Genomic DNA, 21744 nt, shown 5'->3' on the forward strand with positions numbered 1-21744 from the left:
AGGAACAGAAAACCAAATACTGCATATTCTCACTTATAAGTGGGAGCTAAATACTGAGTACACATGGACACAAAGAAGGGAACAACAGACACTGGGGTCTACTTAAGGGTGGAGTGTGGGAGAAGGGTGAGGAGGATGAGGATCAAGAAACTGGATGATGAAATAATCTGTACACCAAACTCCTGTGACACACAATTTACCTAGATAACGAACCTGCACATGTACTCCTGAAACTAAAAGTTAAAAAAATAAATTAATTAAAAGTGTAACGAACTAACACACACAAAAAGAACAGAGGTCCTGTGGTACATACACACAATGGAACAGCATCCACCCATAAAAATGAATAAGGACAGCCTCTACTACTTAACATGGAAAAGATTTCTGGGAGACAACTTAAGTGCAAAAAGTAAACTGCATAGTTTTACGGGATCTCTTCCACATTTTCTACTATTTGCAAAGGAAAAACAGTAACTATACAATGATGAAATTAGATCATATCTTGACTAGGTAATTAAAATGAACTTTGCCAGCAAGGAGCAGAAAGACACAGTCTGCCTCCAGATGTGATGTCCTGAGATAGACATATATCAGTTAAGTAATATTCCAGCCAGGAATGTATAAACTGAATTTAATCACCAGAAACATCGGATAGATCTCAAGAGAGGAAGATTTTATTCTAAAAGGGGGAAATTGTGCTAATTAAACATGTTAATGTTGTAAAAAGCAAAAAAAAAAAAAAAAAAAAAGATGTGTTAAAATGTTCCAGATTTAAGAAAACTGAGAAGACACGTCAACAAGCACAATACTTAGACTGGCATGGAGAGAAAAGGTGCTATAAAAAGAACATTACTAGGTCAACTGAAAAAAATCAGAAGACTAAGAGTAGAATAAATAAAAATATGGAATCAATGTTAAAATTCCTAAAATTGTTAGCTATCTGTGTTTATGTAAGAAAATATTCAGATTCTATACACTGGGTAATTAGGTGTAAATTGCCTGATGTATGCAACTTACTCGCATATGGTCAGAACAAAATTATGTATCTGTCTATATGTATGGGTATTTTATGATTGAGCAAATGTTAAATAATGCAAATGAGGAAAAACTTTAGCAATAGATGAATCTGTGTATTCATTATACCATCTTCTTTTTTGTAACTTTTCTGTAAGTTTAAAATTACTTCAAATAAAAAGTTTAAACAAGAAAAGAGTTCATCAAGATTCTATTCTCTCATGGTCGCTGTAATGTCAATGTTGGAAACAGCAGTAACCAGTGCCAGGCTTAAAGTCCAATGCTGCCTAAAGTCCAAAGCCAAGAGCAGACCTCTTTAGCCTTTTCTAGCTTGCTAGAGTTCAGAGAGAAAATTCTATCTCACGCTAACAAATCACTGTCAATTTTTCAAATTTGCAAAAACTTATAAAACATAGAAAACTTTAGGGATCTACAGATCTGCATGTCAGCTTAGCACAGAGCACACAGACTGAGTTCCTATTCTTGGATGCATTCTAGGAAAAGGAGAACCGATGACTACGTGGTAAGAAGAAGCTGGTGCAAGGTGAGACAATGACAGCCTGCTATCACTGCAAGCTGAAGTTGTCTTTGCTGACCCATACAGTGCTCCTGATGTCATGGGTATCTTCTTGGTTAAAAGCAATAAGCCTTCTTTGTTTAAAGGCAGGTGGTTAGGATGCCATAGAAGAGACTGTCAGAAGTATCAGCTGACATACCAGATGTCAGCCATATCTCCTCTGTGATCCCTGTTCCAGAACAGGCTGACTACATCCATCTGCTACTCTTTGCCTGAGGATTTTCTCTTAGCTCCAGGGGGTCAGCTAGGAAGTTAGTCTGAGGATGCACACCTCCAGATCCTTCACACTTTGGGTGAGACAGCTGCGAGGTGTGTTCTACACTGCCCCCCAGAGTTTCTCAGTGGGACTGACCCCCAGTGGCCCACAGTGGTAACCTGTCAGGTCACTCTGCTCTCCTGGTGCCCCTCCTTTCCCATCTTACTCTTCTCCCCTCTTAGTAGCCTCCTGGCAGCACCTCCCCATCAAAAAAACTGTTTGCACCCAGAGCCTTGTTTCAAGGTAGGCTTTGGGGGAACTCAAACTAATTAAGACAGACGATTATTTTTATACTTGGAAACTGAATTGGAAAATAAAGCCGAGTGGTCTGGAGGGGAAAGAACAGGTCAGATGTATGGAACAGGGAACTTGGCCCTCAGCAGTCAGGTGGTGAATGAATGTGGTGAGGCTCCAGGATTTGGGGACGGGATCTTAGCTTCTCACTCTTAAGGGACAGGAGGTTCCTGTCAGTTGAAGGACATTCCCTTCCTGATGGCCCATACAAAAATCTGTCCACAGTCTGCTGCTCTGGCATCAAAGAGAGCAGTGCTATCAGGCTGGAGGGACAGTGCAGGATGAAACTGATGGCTGTGGAGCCCTCTTTCCGTATCATGGAAGCCCCTGGGAAGGACACAGTCAGAAGACAAAGGAAAGCATGAGGCAGACTTAGGAGGGGAAAGCAGCAGAAGCAGAGAGTCAGATGCCTCCCACAGAAGCTTCAAAACCCATCATTTTTCTTTCTTCGCTTTGGCGACTAGGAAGCTGGGCCAAATTCTGGAAATGTTTCTTAGCTTAGGTTTGCTAATATAATTGCTCTCTGCACTTACTGCTAAGCATGTTTTTAGTTTTATTCTGTCTATGCCTGTTTTGTAAATTGTCTCCATTCCTTGTGGAAATAGAGGGTTTTATATATATATATATATATATATATATATATATATGATATAGACAGTGTATGTATGTATGGGTATATGGTATATATTGTAGGACGGATATGAAGTTGAAAATGAAAATAGTAACTCTCCTCCAGGATATCGTAAGTTCAATACAATTTCTCCAGGATGGGGCTGGGGGACACAGGGATGCCAAAGGTAAAACAAAGTACTTCCATCATACCATCTTTTTCTCTGTAGACGTTGGTACTAGGATAAAACAGACTTGTAGTATAGTGGCCACCATAGCTAGTGTCTACCAAAGCTTTGGTAGTTTTTTATTTTGAGAAATTTCAAACACACAGAAAAGGTGAAAGAATAGTACAATGAATACCGGTGTATTCTGCATCTAGAGTCAATAATAGCTAGCATATTGCCTTATTAGCTGTACATCCCCACCCTGTACACATACGTCTTTTTTTTTTTTTCTGAAACCTTGAAAAATCAATTACAGACACTCCTAAATACTCAGCATACTTCTTCTAAGGATGAGGAAATTCTTTTATATAATCACAAACCATTATCATACCTAAGAAAAAAATAACATTAATTCTATAAAATTGAATAAAATCCTGTTCATATTCTAATTTCCCCAGTTGCCCCCAGAATAACTAAATAGCTGTTATTTTCTTTTTTTTTTTTTTTGAGACTAAGTCTGGCTCTGTCGCCCAGGCTGGAGTGCAGTGGCCGGATCTCAGCTCACTGCAAGCTCCGCCTCCCGGCTTTACGCCATTCTCCTGCCTCAGCCTCCCGAGTAGCTGGGACCACAGGCGCCCGCCACTTCGCCCGGCTAGTTTTTTGTATTTTTTAGTAGAGATGGGGTTTCACCGTGTTAGCCAGGATGGTCTCGATCTCCTGACCTCGTGATCCGCCCGTCTCGGCCTCCCAAAGTGCTGGGATTACAGGCTTGAGCCACCGCGCCCGGCCTAAATAGCTGTTATTTTCAAACCGTCATCCAACCACCCTTCACACATTATATTTTGTCATTATGTCTCTCTGGTCTCGTTTCATTTAGGAAGGCCCCCATCTTGAGGTTCCCCCCCGTGACATTAATTTTTTTGAGTCAGGGTCAGTTTTCTCATACAATGTCCCACGTGCTGAATTCACCTATCTCCTCATAGGGTCGTCTACTTTGTTCTTCCTCTATTTCCTATCAACTGGAGGTAAAATGTAGAGGTTTGATTAGACACAAGTTAAGTATTTTGGTGGTGGTGGAGACATGAGAAGACTCTATACTGAATGACATAGGAAGCAAATAGTACAAAATTGTATCATTATTAGTGATGATTATTTGGTTACAGCGGTGGCCATCCAGTTTCTCCATTGTAAAAGTACATATTTTTTCGTGTTGTAATTAGTCTGTGATTTATCAGGTAATACATCTTCAGTGCCATGTGACTATCCTGTTCTTTATAACCTTTCAACCGATGCTTTTAGCATCCGCTGCTGATTTCTGACTGAACCAACTATTACACAAATTAGGATCTTGGCTATCCTTCTGTCATGACTTCTACATTTATTACCTGGCTTTTGATTCAATATGTTTCAGTCAATTATAGTCAATTATGATTTTCGATGTTTGAATTATTTTAAATCTGGCCACTGACTGCCCTTTGAGGCTGGCTTCTCTGTCTTTTCATGACTCCCTTAAGTCTTTGACAACGTACCTGCTTTCTGGTATAACAGGATATCCAAACCTACCTTGCAATTTCTGTGCTCCAAACCTAGAATCAGCTATTTCTTGAAGAAGCACAACTACATTCTAAGCAGCTAGCTGAGTCCATCATCCCACCAATACAGCAGCTTCCTTACTTTGCCCTCACTTAGCTCTGTTAGGGCTGGAAGCAAACATGTTTGTATGTGTATCTTTGGGGTTTAGCATGGGCTTACTACCTAGAAAGGCATTCAATAAAAGTTTGTTGAATGAAAACCCAACAGACATCAGCCAGTGCAGTGGCTCTTAACCTGACTGCATGTTAGAATAACCTGAAGACTTAAAAAAAATATTGATACCCAGCCTCCATAACCAAATATTCTGATTTGATTTGTCTGGTATGGAGAGACAGTTTAGCCTACTTCTAAAAATACAGACTTTGGGGCCAGACTATCTAACTTTGAATCCCAAATTCAACATTTACCCTCTGTTTGACTTCTTTATACGGCTTCAGTTTCTGCACCTTTAAAATAAGGGAAATAATAGCTGCAGGTTGTTGAGAGAATCAAATAAATTAACACATGCAAAGTGCTTAGAATTTTCCTTAGCACAGGGTAACCAGGTAACTGTCAGCTGTCAATTTTAATCTGCATTGGTTACTAAAAGAATTCATTTTTGAAGTACTTCCCAATGTGCATTTTCTCTTTCTGATAATTCACATTTGTCCTAGAGAGGCTTTTCACCATTAAGACTGTGCCACAATGCTAAACTAGAGGAGGCAGAGGGGTGATTTGAGGGAAGTTCTTGCTGGACAGATAGGGGAGGCAGAGAGCCTTTCCAGTCCTGGGTGAAGGAAGGAAGACTTGGAGGGGCTGATACCGAGGTGAAAACGTTGCTTGGGTCCCCTAGAAGTTAGCCAAACAAGATGATGAAAATGGCTCAGATGGGTTGAAGGCAGAAGGGACTTAGCCTGGACTCTGGGAAGAAATCCCCCTGCCCAGAGCGGGTCCCACTGGCAGCCAGTGCAGAGTTGAAGTGGAGAAACAGACCTCCCTGCTCCCTCAGCCTGCTCTCTGAGCTCCCCTGCCATCCTGGCGGAAGGGAAGACAGCCGCAGGTGGCAAACAAGTGTGTGTGCCGATGGGCTGCCATAGCAGGGAATGCGGGGACCCGGCACCAGAGTTCGGGGAAACAGACAGAAACCAGAGCCTGGCAGGAAGATGCAGTTGAGTCTCAAAGGGCCAACAGCTGGAACAAGAGCCAAAGTAGGGGCTTTGTCAGCAGGGACAAGGCTGAGCCCTCTGGGAGCAACTCCTCTTTGTGAGATATACAAGAATCCTGAGGGTACACTTGAGCTAGAAAACATGAGAGTGGCTCTTCAGTATTCAGTTCATTGTGGTTATCACCAAGATGCCCTCTGTCCAAGCCCACGGGGTCCCTTAAAAGGCAGGATTTCTGTGTGCCAACCACAGGAATCTTTTGCAGGTACCTAAGGCCACAGTGCTGTTATCCCTTGGATGTTCTTATAGCAGGGAATAGTTTCCTGCCACTAGGTGTCATCTGCCACCACTGTCTTCTCTGTCTCAGGAAGCCTAACTGTCTCCGGAATGGGCCATTTCTGCCTCTTTCACTCAAGGAACCTGCCTCCAAGCACCCTCCCCATGGGCAGTTCAGCTTAATTCTCCTCGTTAGTGTCAAACACCAAGCTGATTACTGTGAGGGAAATAAGAGAAAGAGTTCTGACTTTCTCACTTTAACAACAGGTTTATTGAGGTATAGTTCATATATTATAAAATTCACCCCTTGAAAATGTATAATAAAATGGTTTTTAGTATATTCACAGAGCTGTGCAACCATCACCACTATCTAATTTCAGTCCATTTTCATCACTCCCAAAATAAATCCTCTGCACATTAGCAGTCTCTACCCATTCACCCTTTCTCCAGTTTCTGGCAATCACAAATCTACTTTCTGTCTTTATCCATCTGCCTTTTCTGGACATTTCATATAAATGGAATCATGTGATATGTGGTCTTTTGTGATTGCCTTTCAGTTAGCATAATGCTTTCAAGGTTCATCTATGTTGTAGCATCTATTAGTATCTCATTCGTTTTTATTGCCAAATGATCTTCCACTGTTAGAACAGACGGTATTTTACTTATCCATTCATCTGTGGACAGACACTTGGGTTGTTTCCACTTTTTGGCTGAGACGAATGCTGCTGCTGTGAACATTCATGTACAAGGGCGGGCATACATTTTCAATTCTCTTGACTGTATACCTAGGAGTGGGATTGCTGCATCGTATGGCAACTCTGTGGTAACCTCTTGAGGAACTGCCAGACTTTTCCAGAGCAGCTGCATCATTTTATATTATCACCAGCAACATATGGTGGTTTTGATTTCTCCAAACCTTGTCAACACTTGTTATTATTTATCTTTTTTTCATCATAGTCACCCTTGAGGGTATGAAGTGTATCTCATCATGGTTTAGATTTGCATTTTCTTCATGGCTAATGATGTTGAGCACTAGATCATCTGTTTATATTCACTGGACAAATGTCTATTTAGGTCCTTTTTCCATTAAAAATGTTATCTTTTTATTATTGAGTTATAAGATATCTTAATGTATTTTAGATACAAGTCTCTTACCAGATATGATTTGCAATTATTTTCTCTCATCCTGTGGATTGTCTTTTCATGTTCTTGTTGTTGCTCTTTGAAGCACAAACATTTTAATTTTTGATGTACAACTTATCTACTTTTTTTTTTGGTATGTGTGCTTTTGATATTTCTAAGAAACCATCACCTAATTCAAAACTTCAAGATTTATGCCTACATTTTCTTCTAAGAGTTTTAGGTTGTATGTTTAGGTTTTTAATCTACTTTGGGTTCCTTTTTGTACATGGTGTGAGGTAGGATTCCAACTTCATTATTTTGCATGTGGATATCCAATTATTCCTGCACCATTTGTTGAAAAAAGGATCCTTTCCTCACTGACTTGTCTTGGCAGCCTTGTTGAAAATCAGTTGACCAAAATGGAGGGATTATTTCTGAACTCTCAAGTCTATTCTACTGATCAATATGTTTTGTCTCATTATGCCAGTACCACACCATCTTGACTACTATAGCTTTGAAGTAAGCTTCAGAATTAGGAAGTGTGGGTCTTTCATCTTTGTTCTTTCACAAGATCGTTTTGGCTTTTCTGGGTCTCTAACATTTCCATATAGATTTTAGGATCATCCTATCAATTTTCGTATGTAATATCTTACCATTTACATAGAATTTTAATTCCTTTTAATGATGTCTTGCAGTTTTCAGTGTACAAATCCTGTACTTTTTTGTTAAATTTACTCCTATTTTATTCTTTTTGATGATATTGTAAATAGAATTGTTTTCTTAATTTCAGTTTTTAATTGTTCATTAAAAGTATATAGAAACACAACTTTTCGGCATATGATCTTATGTCCTGCACTCTTGTTGAACCTGTCTATTAGCTCTAGTAGCTTTTTCAAATAATTCCTTAAGATTTTCTAAAAAAATATTATGTCTTATGCAATTAGTTATTACTTTCCAATATGGATGCTTTATATTTCTTTTTCTTTCCTAATTTTACTGATTAGAACCTCCAGTATAATGCTGAAGAGAAGTGGCAAGAGTAGGCATTCATGTCTTCTTCCTGATTTTAGGGGCAACCCTTTCAGTCTTTTACCATTAAGTATGATGTTAGCTGTAGATTTTTCATAAATACCCTTTATCAGGCTGAGGAAGTTACTTTCTATTTCTAGTTTGTTAAGTATCTATATCATGAAAGGGTACATCTATTTTTTTTTCTTTGAATCTATTGAGATAATAATCCTGTTTTTTCCCTTTATTCTACTAATATAGCATATTACATTGATTCGTTTTCTTTTTTTCCCTTCAACTTTTATTTTAAGTTCCGAGGTATATGTGCAGGATGTGCAAGTTTGTTACATAGGTAAATGTGTGCCATGGTGGTTTGCTGTACAGATCAACCCATCACCAAGGTATTAAGCCCAGCATCCATTAGCTGTTCTTCCTGATGCTCTCCCTCCTCCCACACATTGATTCATTTTCAAATGGTAAACCAACTTTTCATTTCTGGGATATATCCTTCTTGGTCATGGTGTATAACTCTTTTTGCATGTTGCTGGATTCAGTTTGCTAGTATTCTGTTGTAGATTTTTGCATCTATATTCATAAAGGCTACTAACCTATAGTTTTCTTGCAGTCTCTGCCTAGTTTTGGTATCAGAATTCCACTGGTTTCAAAGAATGAGTTTGGAATTGTTTCCTCTTGTATATTTTGTAAGAGTTTGTGAAGGATTGGTGTTATGAGTTCTGACCTTTTTGAAACACAATATTGGCTCCCTCATTCTGTGTTGGAGGTGGAGAACAGACCCTCCTGGTGAGTGCCAGGACTCTGTCAAGAACTGCAAAGAGTCAGAGATTTTATAGATAAGCTTGCTACAGTTTCATGGATGCTAATAGAAGACATCAGATTTCTGGGTCAGAGATGAAAGACAGTGTTACAGCAATAGTGGCAACTAGTATATCAGCATTTTTATGCCAGTTATTACGTCAGTTTTTTGACCTATTCTCACAGGACAATATGCAGAGTGCCAGCTGACACCTGTACAATCAATGGGTTGCATTACTGGAAAGAAATGCTGAGCTTAGGGAACCTGAATTTTTCATAATGACCAGTGAGCATGCCTGCTCTTTGCTATGGAGATACTATATCTTCTAAGGCTATATGCTATCAAAGATGCTTGAAGAAATAGTCCAGAACAAAAGCAGTCAGTACCTCTGCTCATAAGACATGCATAAACACTTGAGACCCATGGAAAATTATCTCCCAAAAGACTCACTTGTTCATATTTTTCTTAATACTCTTGTTATTCTTCTATTATATGCACTATATTTACATATTTTAAATTTAGGTTTTGTTTTATTAGTTACACATTTGCATGATTTAAAGATCCGCTTTACAAGTCTTATTCCTTAAAAACAGTTGTTCCCTGACCTGCTCCCCATTCACTGCTTCTCTTTCCACTCCGGCTGATTCTGCTGACACTGACCATGGTCTCTATAAATAACACTTTTTATATTACTTCCGCCTCTTGCTTTGTCAGATGAAGGCATTAACTCTTGACTTCCACTGTGAAGAATGTGGACTTGGCTTCCTCTCACATTCCTACCCTATCTACCTATGGTCTGTTTCCACATTTTCCAGTACAGTTAAGGCATAGTTTTGGTCAGCTCAGTATCGAGTATTTTTATTACGATATTGTTATAAATGCTATTCACAAATGGACTGTGTGGCATACTTTTCCTTTTCTGCACAACTTACTGTTTTGTCTCATTTTGGTTTTGCTAGTTTTCATTGCTCTTCTCCAAATGTTGGAATCTTGAAGGCATCTCTCACAGAGCCCTTTGACCAGCTCCATTCCATTCCGGCCACTCTTTCAGCCTGCTGTGCAGCTTCTTGAATCTCCCCTCAATATCCTCCACTGATTTCCTTTTCTGTCTATTATGTTTAATTCTGTTTTTGGGTTCCATGTCTATCTTTCTTGGTTTACATGTTCATTTTTGGTGAAGCATGTCCTGATAAAAGGGCACACAGGAGAAAAAATTTTGGAGGCACTGGGTGTCTGAAAATGTACCCTCACACTTAATAGTTCAGCAGGCATAGAATTGTAGGTGGAAAGTAATTTTCTCCATAGAAATTTAGACAGCATTTGCTTTGTTTTATTCTAGCTCCCAATGTTGTCATTCAGAAGGCTGATTCTTGGCACTTGGTGTAAAACTATTGTTTTTTTCTCTTTAGGAACTTTTACGACCTTTTATTTTTTCCCCAGTGTTCTGTAATGTCACAATGATGTGCCTTAGTTTGGGTCCATTTTCATCCTTTGTCCTTGGCATTTGTATATCCTTTCAATCTGATGACTTTAGTTTGGGGAAAATTTTTAAATGTACTTCATGGATAATTTATTTCCCTCTGTTTTCTCTGTTTAGCCATTAACCAACTCCTGTCGGACCTCTTGGCCTCAATTTCTCTTTCTTTAATTTTCCATACAATTGTTTTTTGTTCTGCTTTGTGAGAAGTTTCCTCTACTACACTTTCCAAATTTTCCATTGTAGATTTAATTTCTGCTATATTTTCTAATCTCCAAGAAATGTTTTAAATATCCTTTTCCTGTTCTATTGATGCAATATTTTCTCTCATCTCTCTGAGGACAACTCTCCTGGCATAGCCTCTGTTTCCTTCAGTTTGCTGTCTATCTTTCATCTACGCACTTCCTCAAATGTTTGGTGATCTTTAGTTGTTTGTTCATCTTTTAAGAGTGGAATGCCATAAAAGACTTTTTCTGTGAGATTCTCTACAGGGTATTTTGGTTTTGCCTTAGTTGGGGGCTGGTCAGACCCCCAAAGAAGAACCTCCCAATCTCTTGCTAAGAGGGTATGGCTGTGCATATTATAGGAGCCAGAGAAGGAAGGAGGCTGAGGACCTCAATATTCAATATACAACCTTCCACTCTATCTCTTTTTAAATTACTGGATGCCTGACCTTAACTCCTGTCCTCAACCTTAGCCTTTGTTAGGGTGAAAGGTCTTTGTCTCACTATCAAGAGTAGGGCAGGAAATTAGGGGTCTTCCTGCCTTTCAGCTAATATTCATGTTTTCAGTACCATTTTCATTTCAATGTCCAGACTTACCTTTTGTTGCCAACTTCTGAGATTATCTGGGGTTCCAGGTTACAAATCAGGGGGTGGGTTTGTTTTTTGTTTTTTTCTGTTGCCAGTTACAATTACAATTTCTCAGGTCTACTTAGTTACTACTCATACATCTACTTTTTAGCTTCCAATTTGTTGTTGCTATTTTCCTCTCTCTTCTCTTTGTCTGTGTTTATTCCACTTACTGTAATTTTAGTGGGGCTTGAAGATAAAATAGAGGTGTTCAACCTACCTTTTAACCAAAAACAAATTACTATGTTTATTACATGTTTATCCATCTGTCTTTCCCACCAAATGTTGAAAATCTTGTTCTATTTTGTATAAAATCCCAGTGATGATTCATTCAGCGAATCCCAAACAATCTACCATCTTAGAAACAAATAATTAAAATGGACTCTGAGAGCTCATATAGTAAGTCCCTTTGACTGAAAGCATTACCAGTCCATTAATTAATAGTACCAAGAAGACAGGTTAGCTCATAGTATGAGTTTTTTGACATGTTTGAAAAACTGGAGGATATCAATTCTCTAATTCAATATTATACAAAGAAAGATAAAGAAGCAAAACAAAACAGAATGTCTTCTAGATCCTTAGACGTGAATAACCACCCTTCCCTCTGGAGGCTAACCCTCGGATTCTCTGTCCTTCTTTTCTTGTCAAGAGAAAGTCAAAGGTCAGAAGATGGGAGGTGCTCATGTAAGCAAGCTGGAGGACAGCACTGCCACATGAGTGAGCACAGCACCAGGGCTCTCCCTCCTGGCTCCTCAGCTCCCTTCTTACATGCAGGGCTTGAGCAAGGGGCCCCTATTAGGATTCCTTGCTGGGCCAGGTTTCTTACTACTATGATAGATTGCAATCTTTACCCAAGCATGGCACATAATGTTTAATGTAAAAGAGATTAAAACAATTTTTTAAAAACCTCTTTGAAAAATGTTTTGAAGAACAAATAGAGAAAGAAAAAGTAAAGTTTTTATTATGGCAACTTTCAATGTATTCCTGCCACCTCTTGCCGTTAAAAACAATATTTGCTGGAATAGATTAAAACAAATTTCAGACAGTATATCATTTTCATCCACAAATTATTTTTTCTTTTTCTTTCTTTCTCTTTTTTTTTTTTTTTCCTATGGAGTCTTGCTCTGTTGCCAGGCCGGAGTGTAGTGGCACGATCTTGGCTCACTGCAACCTCTGACTCCCTGGTTCAAGCAATTCTCCTGCCTCAGTCTCCTGAGTAGCTGGGATTACAGGCATGCACCACCACACCCAGCTAATTTTCGTTTTGTTTTTTTTTTAGTAGAGATGGGGTTTCACCATGCTGGCCAGGATGGTCTCGATCTCCTCACCTCGTGATCCTCCTCACCTCGTGATCCACCTGCCTCAAGCTCCCAAAGTGCTGGGATTACAGGCGTGAGCCACTGTGCTCGGCCTTCACCCACAAATTCTTCGAAACAATCTCTATTATTCAGGCTTTTTCTTTATCTTTTATATAAAACTACAATGCAACTATTATTCCCAACAAAACTAATAATTCTACAATGTCATCTAATACCCTGGTCCACATCAAACTTCCTAGATTATCTGTTTGAATCGCACCACTGCATTTGGTTCCTCTATCTCCTGAGTCTGTTTTAATTTGTAATAACTGACTTATTCTTTTTTTTAATTTTTCTGGAGTCTCACTCTGTTGCCAGGCTGGAGTGCAGTGGCGCAATCTCCGCTCACTGCAAGCTCCGCATCCTGGGTTCATGCCGTTCTCCATTCTCCTGCCTCAGCCTCCCAGGTAGCTGGGACTACAGGTGCCCGCCACCACACCCGGCTAATTTTTTGGTATTTTTGGTAGAGACGGGGTTTCACCGTGTTAGCCAGGATGGTCTCAGTCTCCTGACCTCGTGATCCACCCGCCTCGGCCTCCCTAAGTGCCAGGATTACAGGCGTGAGCCACCGTGCCCAGCAACCATCTTATTCTTTAACATATCATGTGCTTAAAGAGTGAAGGCAGGCTTGCAAAAGGCTCTGCTTTGCTGCAGTATCAGCTTTACTTTAACCTGGCATTCTTCCAAAATTCTAAGTGCTCTTGAGGCACATGTTTCATAGGTATGTACTGGCCTTGTGCTTCTGTTAGTGAGAATGTAATTCAACAGTTAGTCTTTTTTAATGTAATTGCATTCTGCCTTATTTACTTGTGCCACTAATCAAACTTTGGAGGCATGTGCCTACTAGATTTATGCATAGTTTGGAATCTCATTGTTACATTAAAAAATTATGAATCCATACTGTAGAAGGCAGTGATGGTACAATTAGATATATGGAAAACAAGTTTAGTAATAAATACATGGATTAGGTATTATTTTAGAAATGCTTTCAAGCCATTTATTTCAAGTGGTAGTCATGGGGTAGGAATAAGAGAGTTTTCTGAGTCTTGATCAGATAAAACCCAACACTTCTGGTCACTACTCCACTTTCATCTACTCTTCCCATTTTAAAATCTCTCCTTTAGTCTCACCATAAGCATTAGGCTACCTCTCCCATTTCTCTTCTCTTCACACTCAGCTATTATATAGTGAGTGTCTGCTATGTGCTAGATGCTGTACAAACTGGATTCCCTTTTAATTCTCCCACCCAAGTAGTAACCAGGCCCAACCCTGCTTAGTTTCCAAGATCAGGCGAGATCGGGTGTGTTCAGGATGGTATAGCTGTAAACTAGATTCCATTTAATTCTTACAACAGCCTATGGATGTGCCAGCTTCACTTTGTCCATGTGAAACCCAGGCCCAGAGATTTTGCACAGGGTCCCTGACTCTAAAAGCCATGCTTTTGCAGTGCTCACGTTGCTCTCAGGAGTATTAGTGATGATTGGATCAGTTAAAGAAGGTCAAATCAACACCAAAGGAGGTAACAAAATGTTTAAAACTGGACCAATACCTGCTCCATGGAATCCCCCGCAGACGTAGAGTTTCCCATCCACTGCCCCTGCATTGGTGGAATTGGTGCGGAGTGAGAGGAGGGGACTTGGCATGGGAGGGCCCTCTCGCCAAAAGTCCCCATCTGGGTTGTAGATCTCCACCACGTCAAGGCATTTTCGAACCTGGCCCTTGTCTCGACCTACACAGCCAATGCCCCCTGCAGAGAATGATGTGGAGAAATGAGAGGATCAGGAACTGAAACTCAATTGTGGACAGCACCGCCCCCTGCAGTGGTTTGTATCAAAGGTTTATGGGACTGTAACTTTACTCTTTCATGCCAGGTGCTACCTTGAAGACAACTTCTAAGCAGTAGTGATGTCTACTATGTACTCCATAGCCACATTTAATGTCATTTTTATTCATAGTGTTCCCCTTGTTTGTGATCATGCATGAGACTGAGTCCACCACTGGATTATATTCTACAATATCCAATGCTGGTTCACATCATGAGCATCTCCTTTATAATAAGAATTTCAGGGTTGACTGTAAAGGTAATCTGACTTTGACATCTGCCTTGCTGTTGATGGTTAGCAGTGCTTTTGCTGATGGGGCTAGCTTGGAACGTGTTCTTCCCATCACTTATCATTGCAAGCTGGTTTCTCCCTCTCTTCTTAAGTTGCATGATCTTTCCCAACTAGGGAAGGACTATTCTTCGGTAAATTTCAGGAAAGGCCCTAAACCCAAATGCCCCATACATCTTCCAGTTTTGGATGATATAGTTCATTCATCAGATAATTATTAAGTGCCTATTATATGTAAAGCAATGTGCTAAGTTATAATAAGGAGTTCTGAAAGATGCATAAAGCATATTTCTTGCTCTTAAGAAATTAATGGGATGGAAAGGGCCATGTTTGCAAATAAACAAAATAGAGGACATCAAGACAGGTGTCTTAAAAGAGATAAAAATGAGATTTAGAAGTCCAGGGACTGTAACAAGGAATATAAATAATACTTAAAGAATCATGACTTTAAGTACAACTCTCCATTGGAAAAGTAATTGCATACAAATTTCCTATCCACTGTTATAAGAAGCACATTTCTATGCACTGTTTATGTTTTCCCCTCCCAAGTCCACAGTGAAAGGTCATCAAGGTCAGGGCCATATTTCCTGATCTGAAGGATGGCTCCGGAGACTGAGGTAAACCCCCCAGAAGGAGGGACATGCCTTATTTGCAGACACGCCTCTCATCAATGACCTCATTCTATCCAGACTCACAGCCTGGTCTGTGTGACTAATCAAAAAGCCTATAAAGCACTGGCCTCAGATAAACCAGCTCTCCTTCACATAGAGAGGGTCCTGGAAGAGTCACTGCACAAACTGCATATGTGGAGTGGTGACTGATACTGGAGTATATTGTTGACAGCGATCTCAAAACCAAAATTAAGAACTCTGCTTTGATCTCATGGCTTTTACTATATGTATCACTTACTGAGAAATTAATCTGATGTGTCTCCTGGCCCGTCTTATCTCAGTGTCACTTTACACCCTTTGCCCATCACTGCATCAGTCAGGTGTTATTTTCACCATCACCTGCTTTCCTATCTTGCTCACTGGCCTGTAGTTTTCCATATTGCATCCCCAGTACCTAGCCCAGTGCCTGACATGTTGTGTATATGGAAATGAAGAATGAGAAGCTTAATTTTGCATATGCTTTCCCTGCCTGTCCAAGTGAGTGTGCTACTGGGAGCAAAGGCCACTATTCTGCATCTTTTATGTTACAGGGCCTGCCACACAGTACTCAATGAATCCTAGAAGATTGATGGGAACAGCTTATTTTCACCATGGATGGGGCTTATGCCAGGCATAAAAGCTGATGGAAGAGCACTTTGAAGGAAAAGTCTTTTTTTCTCTTTGCTGATGTAAACTGGCCTGTTTCCTGTCTCAGTTTGAATCCAGGGACTGAGGCTATAAACTAACTCAGGAGGCTCTTAGTGGCCTTCTCTCTTATCCGACTGGATAAATAATTTAGCCCATTACAGTGCCAAGTCCGAGCTGCAGCGTTTCCAAGGAGGGGACACCCTGGCCTCGGTTAACAGCATAGCTCTGCTGTTCCTGGGCCCTCTTTCAATGTGGCACTGTGGTAGCGAGAGCTTTCTCAGCCTAACAAAAAGTGGAGTTTCCTACTTGTAGGGCAAGAAGGACTTAAAGAAGAGGATTTATTCATAGGAGTTGAACCGAGCAACCACCCATAAGGTAAGAATAAGGTGATCTAGTTGTCTGTTTTTGTAAGATCCAGGAGAAATGTTACTAGCCTGGTTTGTATTACAACTCCTCCAGAAGACCAGCAAGTGGAAGCAAAGAGGTCAAATGCAAGTCACTGGAGTTGGGTTAGGGCACACGGAGCAACTAGCATCCTGAATCTAGCTCACAAGTTTCACATAAAAGCCCATTAGAAGACTTCCGAAACATGATGCATATACACAATGGGTATTATTCTCTTGAGTTTTGCAATAATTAGTGTGTGGTCACTTTTGTTGCTCTGTTACCAAGTGTATTTAATTATAATGTTCAGCCCTTACTCTACAAAACTAGCCGTTTCTATTTGGTGGGCAGGCAGTTCACACGCTCCACTCAAGGGGTGACATGAGCTTACAGGGTGCTCTGTCTTTGTTTCTGACCATTAATGCCTGAACACATTTCTGTCTCGCGTGGATGTAATTCCACCATCAAGTACACTCTATCAGCAGCAGACTTAATGAGCTTAAGCTGAAGGTGAATCCTGATTAGGTAGATAATCAAATGAAAGCATGATCTTTATTAATAAGTTAGCACCAGCACTACAAGATAAATCTTTTGATGAGAGGTGTCCTGGGGTAGGATCAGCACATCAGTAGAATTTCAATGAGATACTTCCATATCTTTAATTTATACGAACCTCTGAGCATGACTTTCCTTTATTCAAAAACAGACAGACGAATAGAAATTATCTTTGCAAATCATATCCAAATGGACCTAAATGCAAAATATATACCCTGGTTTCTATTTATTTATATTTTTTGGTGCGTGTGTAGTGGAAAGGGGGAAATTATAGAAGAGGACAATGCCTCCCTCTCTTCTTCATCATTTCTATAAAGACTCCCTCCTTCTTGTGGGTGTGGCTATTTTAGATTCTTTCCCTTCTGGGGGAGTGCAGGAGTGAACCTCTCCTCCCACACAAAGCCTGGCAGGGAGCTGGCTGAGGCAGAGGGGAGTGGTACTCGCTGCCCAAGGTGCCCTTGAATGCAGCGATGCTGGCTCCCAATGCCCTCTGCCTACAGGGTCACCTCAAGGTGGCAGGCGTATTCTATTTTCCTCTGGGTTTGATCCAGAACAGGAAGGGGGTTTTGTAATCCTTCGGATAAGCTCCCAAAGTTACCTGTCGTGCTAAACCAGACTTAGGGGAAAAATATATATATATTTATATTTACTATTGTCAGCATCCATATGCCCTGGAAAAAGTCTGTGGACCTTGGAAACACACAGACCCTGGTCCCTATCTGTGTCACCATTTGCTAGCTAGACAAAGTTGGTCAATTTAATTTATCTCAGCCTTTTCTCATCAGTAAATTAAGGATAATGACAGCAATTCCATAACCTGTTGCAAAGATTAACTTATTAGGCAACCAGGTAAAGGCGGAGAAGGGTAAGGAAGAACTCACATTTGTTGTATACCTATTCACAAGTATTGCCACAGGAATTTTCTTTTAATATCTATTCTCACGCACGGTGTGTAAACAAAATGGCTAGCATGCAGGAAGCACCCAAATGTTAATTCTCATCCTCTTTCATGTTCTAGGATGTTGCATGAGTAACCGGTGTTTATTAAAGTTGCTGAAATCCTACCTTTGATTACTCTCAATTTAATTATTTGCTATGTCTATAATTGATAGTTTACTGACTGTATGGTCAAATTGACCTTAATAGTTTCTTTTGGGGTTGGAGAGAGAGATTCAGAAGGCCAAAGGGCTGAGGAATGGGCAGAGCCTTCCTCTCAGCCTTCAGGCAGAGGGAAAAGCTCCCTGACATGACTTAGAGTAACTCATTTGGTCATAAACGTTTGAGAGAGGTAGGAGCTGTCGGTGGACATAACAATAAAAAGGATTTTGCAATCCATAGGCTTCTAGGAGTTAAACTGGCCCATATATCTGAGTGGATGGGCTACTTTCTGACTCACATGTCAAACATGATCTAGTCACTGCTAATATAATGCTTGTGATGATTTGTTTTATTCTCACACAAGTTGTCAGCTCTCTGATTTTTTTCCAAACCTCGTATCAGAATTCTAGCTTTGGTGCTAAAACCCTAGAAAACATGAACCTAGCTTCTTGCCACATTCTAAAGTCTGACACAGGAGACTCTTGTGTATTTTCAGAATGAAGCCCTTCAGTACAAGGCTGACAGCTGCTTACCTGCCTTCTACGGGATTCCGGTTGATACTGTGCAGTGCTCGTCAACAGGGTGCCTGGGCTCACAGAACGGGGCTGCTGGGCCCCCCTGTACTGTGGCCATTCTCCATTCTCTCTATCTGCTGGCCTTCATGGCCCTTGACCAGCTTGTTCTTGTCAGGCCAGGAAAACACGATCATCTGTCTGCTTTTTGTCTGCTACCCCACACAAATGACTATGAAAATCAAATAAAAGAGCTTCAAGGGGAAGACCAAGTTCCATTTGTTACAGCTTGATTTTGCTTCATTTTGGAGGGAAAAATCAAGTGTTGGGATTGTCTGATAACTTCCAAGTGGACATATAGATGGTTTAATAGAACGTTCTGGAGCTGGGCCCTGAGTGCCAAATAAGCTGCAATTACACAATGTTGTCCCACCTGATCCTGAGTGATCCCTGGGCTTTTGTGTCAACACAGCACTGTGTCATAGTGGATTTTCAGTCGGTCTGGGCCTTTCAAACCCTGGGCCCATCTTTTCCCTGTCTCTTCTCCATCCCATCACCAGTTTGTCCTGCAGGGGTCCCAGCAGGTCTAAAGCCTGGGCCTGTAAGGGGAAAAAGCACAGAGGGGAGAACCTGGACATGGTGGGTGGGAGTGAGCTTAGGGGATGGCCTGTAGATGCCACAACAGGCTAGAGGTGCCAGTTGCAGATTAATGTCACCACAGCCCTCCTCTCAGCAGTCACCGACTCTGCTGACTACCTCCTCAGTGCCTCCCATACCCATCCCCTCCCCTACAGACACCAAGTCTTGGTGACCCAGCTGCTCCTAACTCCTCATATGTCAGGTCTGCCCTTTTCCCTCCTGCACCGCCCCTGCACCTGAGGCTCTAGAACACTCAACCATTCCCCAAATAAGGGAGGCTGTTTTTCTCTAGGCCTAGGCTTGGGCTGATCTCTCTGCCTAGAATAGCCTCTTCTTCTCCTCCTCAACTTGGCAAACCCCTACTCCTCTTTCAAGGTTCAGCTCCACCTTCAACCTCTCACAAAGCCTATTATATCTCTACACAGAATTGGCCATTCCCTCTGTCCTGAACAGAAATCAAGGTTTCTATGAAAATACATTGCTCTGATTTATCTTCCTATAATGCCTCCTTGTTAGATGAGACTGTAAGTCCCTTGAGGGTAGATGTCTAATCTGCTTTTCAGAATGTGGCAAGTCCTAAATCCAAAGAGCTAAAAGTTGGCCGATTATAAAAGTCATCTTCCTAAGAATATAGGAATCTAATCTCAGATACAGAGAAAAATGACTGCTGTCTGTTATTGGGCTGATCTTTTCCCCCAGATTTGCCTGCCTAATACTAATACTTCCATGAAATGGTCCTGCAAAGAGCTGTTAGTCAAACCTATTCCGCAGCTTAGAAGTGAAAGAGACACAAAATGTAAGTCCTTGAAGGCAAGGTCTACATCTTTATATTCCCTGAGGTGCCAAGCATAATATCTTCTAAAGGATGCTTGACAGTATTTGTGAAATAAATATTAAAGACAGAAAGATCGTAATAAGTCTTTGGCATATTTATCTTGTGTCTAAGTGAAATGTTTTACAGAAAATGATAGTTTGTGTTCATTTCCATATTTAACCAAGAAATGGCAGAGGAAGGGAGTGATAAAAATATTGATCACATGTATGAATTAAGATAAAGGAAGAAAGATAGTACATTTTACTCCAAATGACAGTTTTTTGGTAATCGATACTTTCCTCTTTAAAGCACAAAAATTTTCCATTTCAACTCTTTATACTGTTTTAAAATATGTATTACGTTCTTCTCTGCCTTAGTGAACTGAAGACACCAAATATAGTGGAATATTTTCTTAAGGACTCAGGAGTAACAAAATGATCTGCTGTGTATAATATGCCATGGATATAGATGGTTCTACATATTAAGCTGCACAAAGACATGCCTAAGATTTGCTTTCTTAAACAAATCCTTGTTATTGGCATGGTTTTTTTTCTTTAACAATTTACCTCTTTTTCATAAAAGCAAAGCACAGATTGTGTAGTTGTACAACTCTTTGCCTGTGTAACATTAAGCTTTCCTGCAGACACACACTGGTAGATCAGAACCCGAGACAGCATTCTCCTAGGATATTTCTCATCTACCCGCAGTAACATGAGCACTGTCCTGTGGGGCTTTCACACTGTAGAAGCTTCTAAACATTCTAATTTCAGAATCAAACACATTTTAAACTTGTAGTTAATTTAAGCAATCTAAAAGTATATTTTGGATACCCACTCATGTTTGTACTAGGTGTCACAGAATAACAAGTTTGAGGATTTTCTTTTTTTTTTTTTTTTGTCCATAGGACACTCAGAGTCTACTGGGAAATAAAGGACAAATATGAAAACATATATAATACAGGATTATAATTACACACGGATGGAATAAAGTGTAATTTCTAACTCACTGTCCCAATAATACATAGACTGCTAACTCTCTGTGAACTTGTGGGATATCAATGATAAAAATTACTATAGCTAAGTTGCAATTTGGGAGCCACAGGTAAACTGTTGTCTTTTAGAGTACTTATTTCTGAGTTACTCATTGAGGGTGCCAGATAATAAAGGTTTAAAACCCCTCAGGTGCTTAACTGGAATTATATTTTATAGATACTTATAGCAAAAACATAATGAACCATTCACTCCAGCTCAGAGCTACTGAATCTCTAAATCCAAGTCTTTTTTCAGAACAAGGAGGCATGAGGAATATCCTGTCTGACTTCTTTGGCCATGGTAAAGCATTCCTTTCCTTGTTCATCATGAATGTATGAAATGTGTATCTAAGCCCAGAACACTATTGCAGTTAGAGCAGAACATAACTGACAGCCTATTTTGGCTTATCAGTGCCAGGACACTTCGACCAAGTAACTTTATCCAACTTCCTAGAATATTCAAGTACAAATGATGCTGTCTAGAGGAAGAGATATTGCCTTATTCAGCTGTATGTCTTCTAAAAGCCAGCCCAGGGCCTGGCTTGTGTAACACATGCTTAGCAAATATTTTGAGCATATAATACGTCCATTAATACGATATTACCTTTCCACTTTCCTCAGAACATCTGGGTTTTTCAAAGTGCAATCCTGTGATTTTTTTTACACCAGAATTGCCTTTGTATTTCCTACAATTCAGATTCCTAGGTTTCATTTTAGACTTACTGACTCTGAATTTGCCAATAGT

At 40.3% G+C, this 21744-nt stretch overlaps 1 protein-coding gene and 1 long non-coding RNA gene across 3 annotated transcripts in view; one reads left to right on the top strand and one right to left on the bottom strand.

The window, feature by feature from the left end:
• LOC139362029 (uncharacterized) overlaps positions 1 to 18772 on the top strand; it is a 58737-nt gene extending 39965 nt beyond the window's left edge. The window contains exons 6-7 of the long non-coding RNA XR_011620276.1: positions 15871 to 16342; positions 18501 to 18772. This is a non-coding gene — a long non-coding RNA (uncharacterized lncRNA). The remainder of the gene's footprint in view (positions 1 to 15870; positions 16343 to 18500) is intronic.
• LOC105477804 (kelch repeat and BTB domain containing 12) overlaps positions 1 to 21744 on the bottom strand; it is an 80586-nt gene that overhangs the window by 20166 nt on the left and 38676 nt on the right. Inside the window, exon 5 of one of the 2 annotated variants that reach the window (XM_011734595.3) lies at positions 14108 to 14305. The exons of the other annotated variant lie outside the window; for it this stretch is intronic. Coding sequence (XP_011732897.1) covers positions 14108 to 14305 — 198 coding nt within the window. The remainder of the gene's footprint in view (positions 1 to 14107; positions 14306 to 21744) is intronic. 2 annotated transcript variants of the gene reach the window in all.

This window comes from Macaca nemestrina, chromosome 2 (genome assembly GCF_043159975.1).
Source record: "Macaca nemestrina isolate mMacNem1 chromosome 2, mMacNem.hap1, whole genome shotgun sequence".
Lineage (NCBI taxonomy): Eukaryota > Metazoa > Chordata > Mammalia > Primates > Cercopithecidae > Macaca > Macaca nemestrina.